The sequence below is a fragment of the Aquarana catesbeiana genome, linkage group LG02 (assembly GCF_042186555.1).
Source record: "Aquarana catesbeiana isolate 2022-GZ linkage group LG02, ASM4218655v1, whole genome shotgun sequence".
Classification (NCBI taxonomy): domain Eukaryota; kingdom Metazoa; phylum Chordata; class Amphibia; order Anura; family Ranidae; genus Aquarana; species Aquarana catesbeiana.
Window position 1 is genome coordinate 368,015,766 of NC_133325.1, and position 16,108 is coordinate 368,031,873.

Genomic DNA, 16,108 nt, shown 5'->3' on the forward strand with positions numbered 1-16,108 from the left:
CATTGCATCATCTCCGGTGACGTCAGACATCTTTTACCTTTTGTTTGATAGAATTGTGGACTGTTTTAACCCTATCATTGGATCCTTCATCCATCATATCTGGTTTGTGAACCATTCCCCTGTCCCATGCCTATATACTGTTTACCAGCTTATGGTTTTCTGGCATCATGGACTACAGTTTGTGTCAGATTTAACCCCTCCTCTCAGGGCAGTATGCGCCCAGAGATGAATGCCCAGAATGCAAGAAGAAGTCTTTTTTTGATAAAGCGGTGATAGGATAGAATCACTGTCAGATTTTTTTAATGCTGTCTTTGACCCCATTGAATGTAACTGTTTTGAGAAACAGTTAAATCCATGGTGTTAGTTCAACTTTAGCGAGGAACTGATGGCAAGAAAACCTGACAGACGTTTAACCATTCCCTACTTTATTCAAAATGAAAAATAGCATTGGCTTTAGATATACTTTAATATCACTATTCAGTTGTGAGTGCCTCATTATCACATGGCTGTATGGCATAATTAAGCACTAATACATTTAGGGTACTGCTTAAGTTTATGGTAAACTGTATTTGCAGTGGGCTAAGGAACATCTGGGCAGCTGATAACTAGAAAATGAGTGTTTTGTCCAGTAAAGACATTCATTTTGCTCACTATCTTTGTAAAATGCATAGCCCTGTTTAAAGTGTTTCCTAAAACATTACCTAGCAAAGGAATAGGGATACATATTAATGCAAAGCAAAGCAATACTTTAATGCTCAGCTCTTCTCTTGCAAATACATTCATCGCAAATCTTTTTGCCAATAGCAGGAAAGAGAAATACTGACACTTCATGGTATAAAGGAGCATGTGACTCACTCCTTTTCTTCTGATGTTACAGCACCTGTGCTTGATGATTGGCCCAGCAGTGTCACATGGGGTAGGAGGAAAGTCCTATGTCTTGTTTAAAGTATTAGTTCACCTCTACAGAAAAAATGTAAAAGTGAACTAACACTGGACACACAATTCCCCCTTCCCCAGAATCCCCGCTGTACTTACTTCTGGGGTTGCCGAGCTGTCAGCACCCTCGCAGCAGCGCCAGTGGTCTGGGAATTTGAATTCCCTGTTTTTTTCACTCTTCTCCGCCAGTGCTTCTGTAATGGACCAGATGGATTCTGATTGATCAGCTCCAACTAGAATCCATCTGTTCCAACCTGGAAGCGCTGATGGGAAAGTGGGAGAAGAATGGGGATTTCAAATTTCCGGTCTGCAGAAACTGCAGTAGGGGTGGCTGACAGCTCGACAATCCCGGAAGTAACCACAGCGGGGACCAGGAAGATGAGGAGGGTGTCTGGTGTTAGTTTACCTTTACAATTTTTCTGTGAAGGTGAATTAACCTTTTAAGCTTCAACTTGGATGTACTTAGAGCTAACACAGGTTTTTAAGCACAATATATTTTACATAGTGTATACCTTTGTAACTTACATATAATGATGAATATGCATAACATGTTTGTTATTATATAGTTACCTCAGTCTGAAATGTCCCCTTATGCATTTATAGTATATTAAATGTGTACTACAAAATTTTCAAAAAAACACTGTCCCCAAGCTAACATGCACAGGGCTGCCTACCATTACCTGCTCCTTACCAGCTGTCCTTTTACAATGCCAGAATCGAAGTACAACCGCAATAGTGGGGTGCAGAGCTGTCTCCAGAATAATGTCAATACTTTGATGGTGCCCACATGATCCATCATCACACACGGTCAATGGTCCCCTTTATTTTGGGGTCAGGAAGTTGGAGATCTATTAATTTAAGTGCAGAAATTTCACGGCAAAAAAAAACTGCCAGTGGGAAAATCAACCTGCTGGCATGCAGCCAAAACTAAAATATTATTTTTTTGGATGACTATTAGCAACCCTGAGATAAAAGCTGTATTATAAATAACAGTAACAGGAATGCTCTAAAGGTTTGTTTTGTTTTATTTTATTTTTCTAGCATCTAACGCAATGTTTAGCCATAAGGAAGGGCCAAATATTCAGAGTTTCAATAACCCTCATGAACCATGGAATCGACTTCATCGAACACCACCTTCTTTCCCAACACCTCCACCCTGGCTTAAACCTGGGGAGCCTGAACGCAGTTCTTCAGTTACAGCTCATGATCGAGATTCAGAGAAAAGAGAATCGTCATCCAAAGATGATAAAGAAAGGTGAGGGATCTATTAATGTTAATAAAGCAATTAAAGAATGTTTTAATCTTTTATGGTCTCAAAAGTAGTTCAATTGCATTGCTGGGAGAGTATTGTTTGTGGGACTTATGGCAAGCTTTGAACACTAGTTTATAACAAGTTATTATTTGAGGGCAATAGAGGATCAGTAAACTATTTCCAACCAGGTCGTTTTTCTTCCAGTGGCATTGTACTTTGGTTACTTGTAGCTGTTTGTACTTACCGCATGTTCGATTGTTATCAGCAAATATCAATCTCTGGCTAAAGTTTTTTTACATTACATCTATCTTCATGTGTTCAACTTGGTTGACAAACATTAAAAATGGTAGTGCTGCATGTATGTTAGCACCCGATAGGCATGCAGGTAGCTTTATACCACTCAGTAGTCTTATAATAAACGTAATATGAATAGGATCAACTATGTATCTGTTGACATTTATCCTGGTTAGCGTATAAAATGTAAAATAAATAGGTAGCACAACTGTATGTTCTATAAACAAAGCCAGGTATGTTGGCTTGATACATAATGTGTATTCAAACTATTAAAATTATGCTGTTATCATAAATTAAAATATTTGGTAGGACCAATTAAAAAAAAATGTAGAGAAAGGTGATCTTTTAATATTGAAAGCTCATTCTCACCTTTTTGACATTGCTACCTGTAATATTTTGACTGCATATTCTTTAAATTCTTTCTTATATTCAGTTATTTTGCTGTAAAATATTTATGGCGACAATATGCTTGTGATTTACATAAAGCCAAAATTAAATATATTATGCTACATGGTACTATACAGAACATTTTATCAAATTATAAAGTTGCTATATATAGAGATAGTATAAATTAACAGCCGCTGTGAGGCCCCATGGTGGTAATAATTACTGCAACTCCTTGCCACCCCCTAAAGAGCTGTGCGCTGATATATTTCCTCTACATTGATCCTCTTGATCTCAGCATTCATTCTAATCTTCATATCAAAAAGGAAATGTATCAGTCTAGAAAATGAGTCATTATGACAGTCAGCGCACCCCCAGAAAGTGAATAGCAGTGGTGACCAGGAGAAACTCATACAACTTTGATCACATATTAGCAGTAATTAGCATGTGTGCTGTATGGGATTCTACCATTCACAGATGCCATTCACTTTATGATAAATAAGCTTATTCCCGCATAGTCAGATTTTCATGGGGCAATGCTATAGCAGAGAAAACATAAGGAGTGATCAGCAGCTTGGAGGATTTGGGGACCAAGTGCCATGGAGAGAATAGAGAGAAAGGTCACTCTTCCTTAAGCTGAACCTGTGGAAAAATGTGACCAATTTATCTGAAATGATGACAATACTTTGATTTCCTTTAACATCGTGCCCCTGTTGTCCTGATACCACATTCAGGTACATAGACATAAATATAGGCCCCTGCCATAATATGAAAATAGAGCTTTGTATCCAAATTTCTAGCAGAGCCAACCATCTTTCCTTTTCTTAGCTCCCCCACAAGAGTTGGCTTGTCTTGGCAATGTAAATATCGTCATGTTAAAGGAACATACAGCAGAGGAGTTTGGAGACAGGGATTGTTTATTTTATAAGACATTATTAATTAGAATTAAATCATTGCTCCTGCAGAGACACACAAGTGGAATCTTGGTAATAAGAGTCTGCAATTCACAGCCAACTCCCTTACTCTCCAGACTAGATACAATGTAATGCTGCTCACAGAGCCTAGGACATCAAAGCTGACAGAATCTGTAATGAAGTCTGTGATTTTTAGCATCCCCTGTACTCTTTTAGATGTAGTTCTGTATGTACAGCCTTAAAGATAACTAAGCTAACCTGGAAAAATCTAAAGTAAAAAAAAAACAAAAAACGTTTGTTCACAGAGTTTGGCTTTAATGATACAAAAACAGAAAATGACTCCTGCGCACAAGTGGTCGACCCAATATAAAAGGGATACACTGGCCTTGCTGCCCTCAAGGATGGGGAATCCTAGCAGACAAAGAAATAAAAAGAGAGAAGGGCGCACCAGCCATGTGCATTATCTTTTGTAAAACATTTATTAAGTAAAATGATAAAGGAAATTACCCACAAGCAGTAAAGAATCATGTGCCATAAACCTTGGACATCAACTTGCAACAAGTGGTAAAAATGATGAACAAAACCTTCCAAAGGTATTTCCGAGGAATATATAACACTGCTCGCTTACGCTGAGCTCTGATGAAGAAGGGATGAGCCCTTCGAAACGCGTAAGCGAGCAGTGTTATATATTCCTCGGAAATACCTTTGGAAGGTTTTGTTCATCATTTTTACCACTTGTTGCAAGTTGATGTCCAAGGTTTATGGCACATAATTCTTTACTGTTTGTGAGTAATTTCCTTTATCATTTTACTTAATAAATGTTTTACAAAAGATAATGCACATGGCTGGTGCGCCCTTCTCTCTTTTTATTTCTTTGGCTTTAATGACTGTGATGTGAAATGTGTGTGTCCTGCTCAACCATTCCTTGCAGGAAGCATTTTATTGTATATATTTTGCTCCCAAATATGATGAAAGATATGTGTATTTCATATAAGAATGGAGCCTAGAACTCGCGCCCTTTTGAAATGTTCAATGGAACGAGACAGGGGTGTCCCCTATCACCCCTGTTATTTGTAACAATAAGGAACAATCCAGATATAGGAGGGATTAAGATAGGAGAGGAGGAACATTAAATAGCAGCTTACGCTGATGATGTATTATTTTATATTTCAAATCCTAGAATTACAATACCCAACTTAATGAAGACTCTGAAATATTATGGGGAACTATCAAACTTAAAAATAAATCTTTCTAAATCAGAGATCCTAAACATAAATGTAAATAAACAGGAAGAACAGTGCCTACAGCAAGAATTTCAATTTACATGGAAGACAGAATTAAAATATTTAAGAATAAGATTAACAGCATCCCTAGGAAAAATATACCAAGTAAATGATATCCCACTATTAAATAAAATAAAAATGGAAATAAGAAAAATAGCAACAAGGTCCCTCTCATGGATAGGACAAATAAATACCATAAAGACAGTAATAGTACCGAAAATTATGTACAAATTTCAAATGTTGCCAATTTCCCTTCCTGAGACATATTTTAAAACATTAAAACATATAATAAAGTTCATTTGGCAGAATAGGAAACCAAGAAAAATTCTCGGTATTAAGGAGAGATAAAAGGCAAGGTGGGCTAAACGTACCAGTTTTAAAAAATATTATAATGCAGTGTTAATTTCATGAGTAATGGAGTGGACAAGGGAGAAAAATGAAAAAAAAGTTGGGTACAAATTGAGAATATAATGAGTGAAACACGGTTAGGTAGAATCATTTGGATTCCACCTCAATATAGAGCACTAGGTGAAAATACACATGCAATGACACAAAATGTACTTAGAATTTGGGATCTAATACATAAACAAGGTAGATGAAAATATAATTCTCCATTAATATCACTGAAAGAAACAAATTACTTCACAGCGGAAAAAGGGAAATTATTTGGAGCCTGGATAAAAAATGAAAATGCACAATTAAAGGATATACTAGATAAGGGGAAAATATACACATTTCCAGAATTAAAACACAAGACAGATTTAATGGTGATCAATGAATGGCGGTACCTCCAGTTGAATCACTTCATTACAACTTTGCCACAACCAATAAGAGCAGCAGAAGATCTAAGGCCACTGGAGCAGCTGAGTATGGCATCAAATACAAAAAATGGTATATCACGGATTTAGAAAATTCTAATGGCAACGGAAGGGCTAGAGGTTCCCTCACACATAAAAAACTGGGGAAAAGAATTGGGAACATGAGGGAACAAACAAAAATTGGGAAAAATGTTAAGACTGGTACACAGCTCCGCAGTAGACACCAATACAGCTGAGATGAACTACAAATGCATTACAAGGTGGTATATGGCCGAAGACAAAATAAGTAAATATCAAAAAGAGAAATTACCATATTGCTGCGGGAACGATGGCCCATATATGGTGGGATTGCCCAAAAATAAAAAATTACTAGAAAGAGATTTTACAGTTAATAAAATAAATTACTAAGAGAGACATACTAGAAGAACCTTGGACGTGCTTGTTTCATGGGATAGAAAGTTCAATAAAACAATATAAAGAATCTGTAATTCCTCATCTGATCAATGCAGCCAAAAGTCAGATACCAAGACACTGGCAAGAAATAGAAAGCCCCACAATAAAAGATTGGTTCGGAAGGGTAGAAGAGACATATAACATGGCATGTCTGAGATACTGTGGAGAGGAGGGGATGGAGGGAATGATACACAGATGGAAAGATTGGAAGTAGTTTAAGAAGACGATGAGATATGTGGAGGCTGTAGGAGGATAAGACAGGGTGAATCAGGAGAACTGGGAGAAACTGAGAAAAATCAGATAAGAGATTGATGGGGAGGTGAGGGAAGAGGATGGAGACAGAATGAGGAATGGGGGGGGGAGCCAGGAGGATGCATGGGGGGGATTTAAAATGTATACATTAAATGTAATCAAGTTGGAATCTACGGAATTTGTTTTTTTATGTGGATAAAATCAAAATAAATAATAAAAAAGTAAGATATGTGTATTTCAGCTCCCAGCTTAGTGTATTTATGTTAAAAGTTATATATTTCTTACTATTAGTACATTAAGCTTATTATGTTTCTCTAGGGAAAGCAATGAGAAAAGGCACTCCAGTCATCCTTCACCAGCACCTGTTACTCAAGTTAATTCATTGGGACATAATCGCAGTTTATCAGAACAGAGCCGAAGCCATCTAAATAATGAGATACGAGACAAAGAAAAGACCAAGGACCGCGAAAGGGATCACTCTGATTCATGGAAAGAAGCTAACATGGAAGAGCACAAAGCAAAAGAAAACCACATTTCTGAAAAGGAAAGCATTGTACATGACAATAGAGCTGCAGAGGAAGCCAAGCAGGTCTCGAGGGTACCCTCCCCTTATGTTAGACCACCAGTGATGGAAAGCACTAGACCTAATAGCACTTCAAATAGAGATGAGAGAAAAACCGAGACATACGACAGTCAAAAGAAAAGTAACGATGTCAAAGTAAAAGAGGAAAGAAAGGAAGATCATGATGTTTTAGTTTCTGAGGCACCAATTGTGCATAGGTCCTCTGAACCACATCCTCCAATATCTACATCAAACATTCATCCGAGCCATTTAGGGTCTATGCCAATGGCTGTGGGTGTAACAGGAATGCATCCAATGAACAGCATTGGTGGTTTAGACAGAACTCGCATGATGAATCCTTTCATGGGTATAAGCCCAATCCCAGGTGGTGAGCGTTTTCCATATCCATCATTTCATTGGGATCCTATGAGAGATCCATTAAGAGACCCTTACAGAGGACTGGATATTCATAGGCGTGATCCCCTTGGAAGAGATTTTTTTCTGCGAAATGATCCACTTCATCGACTTGGCACTCCAAGAATATATGAAACGGACAGATCATTTAGAGACAGGGAACCCCATGATTACAACCATCATCACCATCACCTTTCTGTTGACCCACGTAGGGAACATGTAGAAAGAGCAAGCCAGCTGGAAGAGAGGGAACGGTTACACATGCTTAGAGAGGACTATGAACATGCCCGTTTACATTCGGTTCATCCAGCTGCTTTGGATGGTCACCTGCCTCACCCAAGTTTAATTACTCCAGGACTTCCAAGCATGCACTATCCCAGGGTCAGTCCCACAGCTGGACATCAAAATGGACTTCTTAATAAGACTCCACCAACAGCAGCACTAAGTGCCCCCCCTCCCCTAATTTCTACTTTGGGAGGCCGACCAGGATCTCCCAGGAGGACTACTCCATTGACTGCAGAGATAAGAGACAGACCTCCTTCTCACACGTTGAAAGATATTGAAGCACGGTGAATCTAATAAATGGAGCTTGAGGACAATTAACCTGATTTAAATCAGAGCAAGACTTGACATACAATCTATGTACAAATGTAAAGCCTCTAAGAGCAATGATTTTCACTTTTTGTATATTATACGTTGCAGATTTCCAGATCTTTTAGCCAATTCAAATGTTTCTCTTCGATTTATTTTACTAATGTAAAGCATTTGATTGGAACTGAAGGAAATAATTCATTAGATCTATTTGGACTGTATCAGACTTGTGATATTGAAAGAAAATGTAAATATGTATTTACAATGATTTGCTTCATTGGTTATTGGTTCATATATGCAAAAGGATAGGATGAAAGCTTTACTGTGTACAAATGTAAATAGACATAATACAATAATACTTCTTAAACTGTGCAGTTTACAACCTTGCTATTTATAACACAGTCTGCTCTTACTGTGTATGTTATTAGAGACAACTAAACCCCCTCAACTATGCAATTATTATTAAGGCTTTCAACATAAAGCCATTGTAACACAAATGGATCTATTTCCCACGCTCACACAATTAAAGTCATACTGTCCCTAGGAAAGTCACATTGAAATACCTATTGCATTTTTCTAGACATCTATCTGTATTTAAGATTTTTTCAACATTCTAAACAAGGATGTTACAGATATGCCCTATAATTGTTATGCAGCTAATTCAATATAATTAAGTTGATTTTTTTAAGTGGAATGGAATGATGTTTATTTAATAATGTAGTAAAAAGAACAGGTAGGTTATCTTACTCGTAGCAAACTGTTCTGAAGCAGAAGTAGAGAGATTGGGTCCTCAAAGCTGCACTTTCAATTCCAATTCCACCAATGGATCCCTCAATGCAAAGTGGGTTTCTCAGTGGTTTTAGCAAGGTAGTAAAAAGCTGCCTTGGCAAATCAATCCCACCAAAGACACCAAATATCAACATTTGCCATGTTTGATAGAACAGTAGTATTTATGCATCATCGAGCTCAAAATACATACATGGGTATAAACTTCAATAAATGTTTTTCTTGTGGTACCCAACATAATACTTCCACACATAAAAGTGCAGGGCTCCTTTCATCTATGCACAACTGAACAATATACAAACGTATATACTTCAAATATGCATTTATCTAGAACAGCAATCATTTTCAGCACACTGTCTATTATAATGTCTGTAACTGGATTGTAACTGGAAGAACAAAACTAATTTTCCTATGGTCAGTGAACAAATCAGAATACAAGTTTTTGGCATTAGCCTTTCTAACAGCCAGAATGAAATGACTGATGGGTTACTCACATCATTGCTCTTTGCACTACATTATTAAATACATCCCCCAACCAACTCAAGGGAAGCAAAATAACATTGTTATTGAGGGTATATACACTTGGCAACTGTTGTTTTAATATGATGCACATTCTATCATTTTGGTTAAATTGTTGACCCAAATGACAAGTACGAAATTTAAAGCACCCCCACCCCTCCACCCACCCACCGTATTTGTTTTTTTTGTTGTTTTAGGCATTTAATTCATGATCTCATAATAACACCTGTTTACATCTAAACAGTCGGGGAGGATATGACTTTAGCAGTAATAAATACCATACACATTTGGTTTACTGGGTTGTAAATTATATGTATGAAATAAACATAGTCCATTGGTATTCTAGTGTATTAAAGTGATATCTTAAGTTGTTATCCTGTTTTGGCAAAAAATCAGAACACTGAATAAAACTCCAGACAGTTGTTTCTAATAAGCAGAGATCTATTTTAGTAGTCATCTGAAGGTTTAGTTGTGAGCTTCAGATTTTGTGAACTCCAGATGTTGTGCAGTGTTTTTTAAAGAACAAACCCTCCCAAAAGATTATGTACACTGGAACAGTAGTGGTAGCTTTCAGTATTGTAAAGAAATTGTTATATACAAACCTTTTGCTGTTTATCCTGTATGTAAGAAATTTCCTTTTTAGATCATATGTAAAGAGGAAAAAAGAGAACTGAAAAGGAAAAAAAAATCAAAACATAAAAATGAAGCAACTCGATCTTCAGCATGTTCCTCATCAGCGAAGACTTGTGTTATGTAAATTGTGCCATGTTATTAAAAAAATGTGAACTAAGGAGCTTTTCAGGTGCTTATTTGTGTGAAGTGCCCATCATTTATTAGGGAGGAGCTATCTAGCATTTCTCCAAACTCAATAATTTCAACTTCCAACATATCAGGTTTATTCCTTAGTGGAAAAGGCAGTATGCCAAGTGCAGTACAAAAGCAACCTGACCTAGATGGAGAAATGTGAAATATGCTTGTTTGCTATGGGTTATGATTTACACATCTTCATTGCTCTTTGTATTGCTTTATTAAATAGACCTGTAATGCAGTTTTTTTTTAGCAAAGTGAATCCTCACCACATTTACAAAACTCAGGTACATTCTCTTGCAAAGTGAACAGCCTGTTTATCTTTAATAAATCAACCCTAAAGCAATGGGAAATGCAAGGGTGTCACAGAAACAGGTATCCGTTCTGTTGACAACTGTCTAAGAGGGGCTATCCCCTCACTTTGGAGAGTTATTTTTATTTCCTGTTGTGTCTCTAGGACAAGAAGTGAAGGGAATTCTCCCCGGTGGGACACAGGCATCAAAAAAAGAAAACCTACTCCTCTAAGTACTTCTACTCCAAAACCTTCAAATAGTTTTGCCTTTACATACACAATAATATGTATTATCTGCTTTGTTACAAGACACTTACACAGGTTAAAATGCTTTTGGGGAGTACTATGGCTTCGGATGTCTACAGAAGTCATGTCAAACACAAATGAAACAGTGGGCCCACCCAACTGAATTGAATTGATCTTCAAGCCGTATTATGTTTACTGGGGGCCGCACCTACTTAAAAGACTTTGGTAACTAACATCATAGTAACAACTGAAATTTACAACATTTTATCCCAGAGAAGGGGATCATGGAACAATTCCTAAATTATTTAGCATTTATCAAGTAGAGGACAGCTGAGACCTTGTTTATTTTAAAGCCAGAAATCAGCAGAGGCTCATATAAAAAGGAAGAGAGGGCCGCACACAGTCCAAAAAATGTCACCAGTTTGACATGCCTCATCTACAGTGATACTTGCATTCTGTCTTGCATTAGGTATTCTATTTAAAAAGCTGGTTAATTTGATGCATAACTTTACAACGCTGGGAGATGAAGTTGTCTTTAAAGCGAATCTGTCACAAGCCTGAGCATATAACAAAAAAGGAGAAGTTACCTTCCATGAAAATCACATGTCAAAACAATCACCAGATGCAGAGATATAGGCAGCTGAAGTTATATTCAAATCTTTACTTTTTGTAATCTTTGTCATACCACCTCCCGATCCTAGTAGTCCTTTTCTTTGATGGATGGCATACCAAACCAAAAAGGAGGACAGACTAATGGACAAGAATAGTCAAGAATGGCTTAACCGCTTGCCGACTGTCTTATGCCGATATACGTCGGCAGAAGGGCATGTACAGGCAGATTAACATACCTGTACGTTGCCCTTTAAGAAGCGGTCTGTGGGCATGCACGCGCCCTCCGCCAGCAGCACGCGCCCGCCACGACCTCCGTGAGTGTGATCGCGGGTCCCGCGGACTCAATGTCCGCGGGATACCCGCGATCGTCTCACGGAGATGAAGAACAGGGAAATGCTGATGTAAACAAGCGGTTTCCCATTCTGCCTAGTGACAGGACACTGATCACAGCTCCCTGTAATCGGGAGCGGTGATCAGTGTCGTGTTACACATATCCACGCCCCCCCCACAGTTAGAATCACTCCCTAGGACACACGTGACCCCTTCACTGCCCCCTAGTGGTTAACACCTTCACTGACAGTCACATTTACACAGTAATCAATGCATTTTTAATTGCACTGATTGCTGTATAAATGTGAATGGTCCCAAAATCACACCTAAAGTGTCCGATCTGTCCGCTATAATGTCGCAGTCACGATAAAAATTGTGATTGCCGCCATTACTAGTAAAAAAAAATTATTAATAAAAATGGCATAAAACTATCCCCTATTTTATATACGCTATAACTTTTGTGCAAACCAATCAATAAACACTTATTGCGATTTTTTTTACCAAAAATATGTAGAAGAATACGTATCGGCCTAAACTGAGGAAAAACAATGTTTTTTTATATATTTTTTGGGGATATTTGTTATAGCAAAAGGTAAAAAATAATAATTTTCTTTCAAAATTGTCACTCTTTTTTTGTTTATAGCACAAAAAATAAAAACCACAGAGCTGATCAAATACCACCAAAAGAAAGCTCTATTTGTGGGGAAAAAAGGGCGTCAGTTTTGTTTGGGAGCCACATCGCACGACCGCGCAATTGTCAGTTAAAGCGACGCAGTGCCGAATCGCAAAAAGTGCTCTGGTGTTTGGGCAGCCAAATGGTCCGGGGCTTAAGTGGTTAAATAGGAATGAAGTTCAGGTTTACCACTACCATGGGTTTGGGCTGCAGAATTAAAATGCACAGCAATTTTTTTGTGCACAATCACTTAGAAATTTCATTTTTAAACCATAATGCATTGGGTTGCCTTTAAGCATTGGCCAGTTGACTTAAAAGAGTCAGTTAGGATTAAGGTATATCAGCCTGCTCACTTAATAGAAGGGGAGGGCATAGAGCAGCCATATTGTCAGTGTTTTGTAAGCTACTGTAGGAAATGGATAGGGAAAGCTGACAAACTGCATAGGGAGAGATTAGGGTTAATTAGGAAACAATGTTAATTCTGAGATCTAGCTCTTTGGATAAATCAATCTTTGCTGCTTTTTTTCTTGTTATTGTAGACTCTATTAACCACTTGCACTCCGATATACACAATGGCAGCGGTGGACAAATGGGCATACCTGTACGCCCCCTTTAATTGGTGGGGTTAGTGCGCCCGTGGGACCCGCAGACTCAATGTCTGCCGGTCTCCCGAGGATTGTGTCACGGAGCCGCAGAATGGGGAAGTGCCTATGTAAACAAGGCATTTCCCCGTTCTGCCTTGTGACATGACAGAGATCACTGCTCCCTGTCATCGAGAGCAGTGATCACTGTCATGTGAGTTGTAGCCATCCCCCCACAGTTAGAATCACTCCATACGACGCACTTAACCCCTTGATCGCCCCCTAGTGTTTAACCCCTTCCCTGCCAGTGTCATTTACACAGTAATCAGTGCATTTGTATAGCACTGATCGCTGTATAAATGACAATGGTCCCAAAACAGTGTCAAAAGTGTCCGATGTGTCTGCCATAATGTCGCAGTCACAATAAAAATCGCAGATCACTGCCATTACTAATAAAAAAATGAATAATAAAAATGCCATAAAACTATTCCCTATTTTGTAGACGCTATAACTTTTGTGCAAACCAATCAATATATGCTTAGTGCGATTTTTTTTACTAAAAATATGTAGAAGAATACATATCGGCCTAAACTGAGGACAAAATTTGTTTTTTATATATATGGGGGATATTTATTATAGCAAAAAGTTAAAAATATTGCTTTTTTTTCGAAATTTTGTTTATAGTGCAAAAAATAAAAATCTCAGGGGTGATCAAATACCACCAAAAGAAAGCTCTATTTGTGGGGAAAAAAAGGACATCAATTTTGTTTGAGTGCAATGTCGCACGATCGCGCAATTGTCAGTTAAAGCAGTGCCTAATCACAAAAAGTGCTCTGGTCAGGACGGGGGTAAATTCTTCCAGGGCTGAAGCGGTTAATTGTGTTTTGTGGTTGAATTATTTTATTGCTGCAAAGCTTCCATTTAAAAAAAATATATTTTTTGTGGGTTGGTACTTTGTTTTGTTTTTTTTATTTATTTGGTAGATATATTGTTTATCATGTTATGTTTATAAGACCTCTATTAAAAATTAAAGTGGTTGTAAAGGCAGAAGGTTTTTTACCTTAATGCATTCTATGCATTAGGCTAAAAAGCCTTCTGGGTGCAGCAGCCCCCCTAACACTTACCTAAGCCCGATCTCGATCCAGCGATGTTGCACGAGAGACTCGGCTGTCCAGGATTCCCCTCCTCATTGGCTGAGACGGCAGCGTGGTGCCATTGGCTCCCACTGTTGTCAATCAAATTCTGTGAGCCAATGAGGAGAGAGAGGGGGCAGTGACACACAGAGCCCGAGGCTTGGCTCAGGTGCCCCCATAGCAAGCTGTTTGCTGTGGGGGCACTCAACAGGAGGGAGGGCCAGGAGTGCTAAAGAGGGACCTAAGAAGAGAAGGATCTGGGCTGCTCTGTGCAAAACCATTACTTAGAGCAGGTAAGTATTACATGTTTGTTATTTTGAAACAAAAAAAATGAGACTTTAGTATCACTTTAAGTACGAAAACAGTGTGAGCCTAAACCATCTCACGTTATATCACTAACATTCACCACGCCCTCTATTTCATTGATAAAATGCAGGTTAGACATACACCAGTTAGGCCTATTATTTCTAATTAAACCATCCACTTGGGACTTCCGGTTCCGGCGCCACATGTGAGGGAGCGAGGAACGGCGGCTCCAGGAATAACTTTCCTATAAATCCCACTTCTCGTGCTTGCGGACGAGGCTCTCGGCCCCACCCTCACGCTAGCCCAGAGATCACGGTGGATAGACAGATTTGTCATCCACGGCTCCACCAGCACTCCTGAACCCATCCAACTGGTGTTCTCTCAGCTCCCCGCACCCCACACATCTAATATGGTGGACAGATCGGACACCTCAGACATGCCAGCGCCTAACACTGTTCCTGTACGCCTCAAAGCTGCAACCCCTCTCCTGCCTGAAGATCATTATGCTGGGCTGGCACAAGCTGTTGCAGCTCTCCTGCCCCCCACCATAGCAGCAGCAGTGGACATGGCTAACACAGCTCAGGAAGGAGCTGGGTGACCATGCCAAAAGGCTCTCTGAGCTGGAACACTGCATGTCAGACTTAGAAGACAAGCTTCAAACCTCCTTTACATCTGAGCAACAATGAAAGCAAGCTCAACAATATATATTTGACAAACTGGATGACCTGGAAAACCGTTCTCGTCGCAATAACCTGCAGGTTATTGGTCTGCCAGAATCCATCAGCTCAGAATCACTAAATGACATCTGCACCACACGCATCCCGGGTTCTCTCGGAATTACGGCAAAATGCATAGTCGAGAGGGCTCACCGCCTTGAAGCACCAACAAACGACAGGCGCACACCAAGACCTGTCATTGTAAGATACCCAAATTACTCTGACAGGCTTATTATCCTGAAATCATTCAGGAATTCCAAATCCTTGCAACTGGATGGCCACAAGCTGCTTCTGTTCGCAGATTACTTGTAAGAGGTCTCCCAAAAACGCAAAGCATTCCTACCAATGTGTACTGCTCTCTATCAAAAGCGGATCAAGTTTACTCTCGCCTATCCTGCAATACTTTGCATCACGGACCCATCAGGTGATCCCAAATCTTTTTTCTCACCCAGAGGAAGCGATGCACTACCTGCAAGCATATCTCCACATTTCGATGGATACCTCTGCATGCCCCACCAATTCACGCTTCGCCGAACCGAGAGAACAACGCAGCCCAAGAAAAGATCCGGCCAAGAAGCTCCGCCTCTCTGACTTAGGCTGAAACAAAATGCGCTAACCTAAGTTACAGAAATGTTATTCTCCCCCCTCTTACTACTAGCTGAGGCCTCATGGGTATATATATCCGGATAGCCACAGCCCAAACCACCATATGCCCTGTTTACTGTTACTAATTATTATAGTTCCTTCCTGTTTGTTCAAGTTAATTTAATGATGTTTTAATAGGCACGCACATCCTTACCGAGGGGCGACCTACAATGTTTACCCTTGGAGCAGCCTATTCTCTATGCAACTACTTGCACTGTCCACCCACGCTTCTATCATCTATCGGATGGAGGGTTGATACGCAGTCTGTGGGCATGAGCTCCAGACTCCCCCAGTAACGCTGTTCATTTA

At 39.2% G+C, this 16,108-nt stretch overlaps 1 protein-coding gene across 5 annotated transcripts in view; it reads left to right on the forward strand.

The window, feature by feature from the left end:
* AUTS2 (activator of transcription and developmental regulator AUTS2) overlaps positions 1–10,248 on the forward strand; it is a 2,093,484-nt gene extending 2,083,236 nt beyond the window's left edge. For all 5 annotated transcript variants that reach the window (XM_073615089.1, XM_073615088.1, XM_073615087.1 and 2 more), the window contains 2 exons: positions 1,978–2,191; positions 6,905–10,248. In XM_073615089.1, coding sequence (XP_073471190.1) covers positions 1,978–2,191; positions 6,905–8,135 — 1,445 coding nt within the window. In that variant the 3' untranslated portion in view covers positions 8,136–10,248. The remainder of the gene's footprint in view (positions 1–1,977; positions 2,192–6,904) is intronic.
* Positions 10,249–16,108: the final 5,860 nt, after the last annotated feature.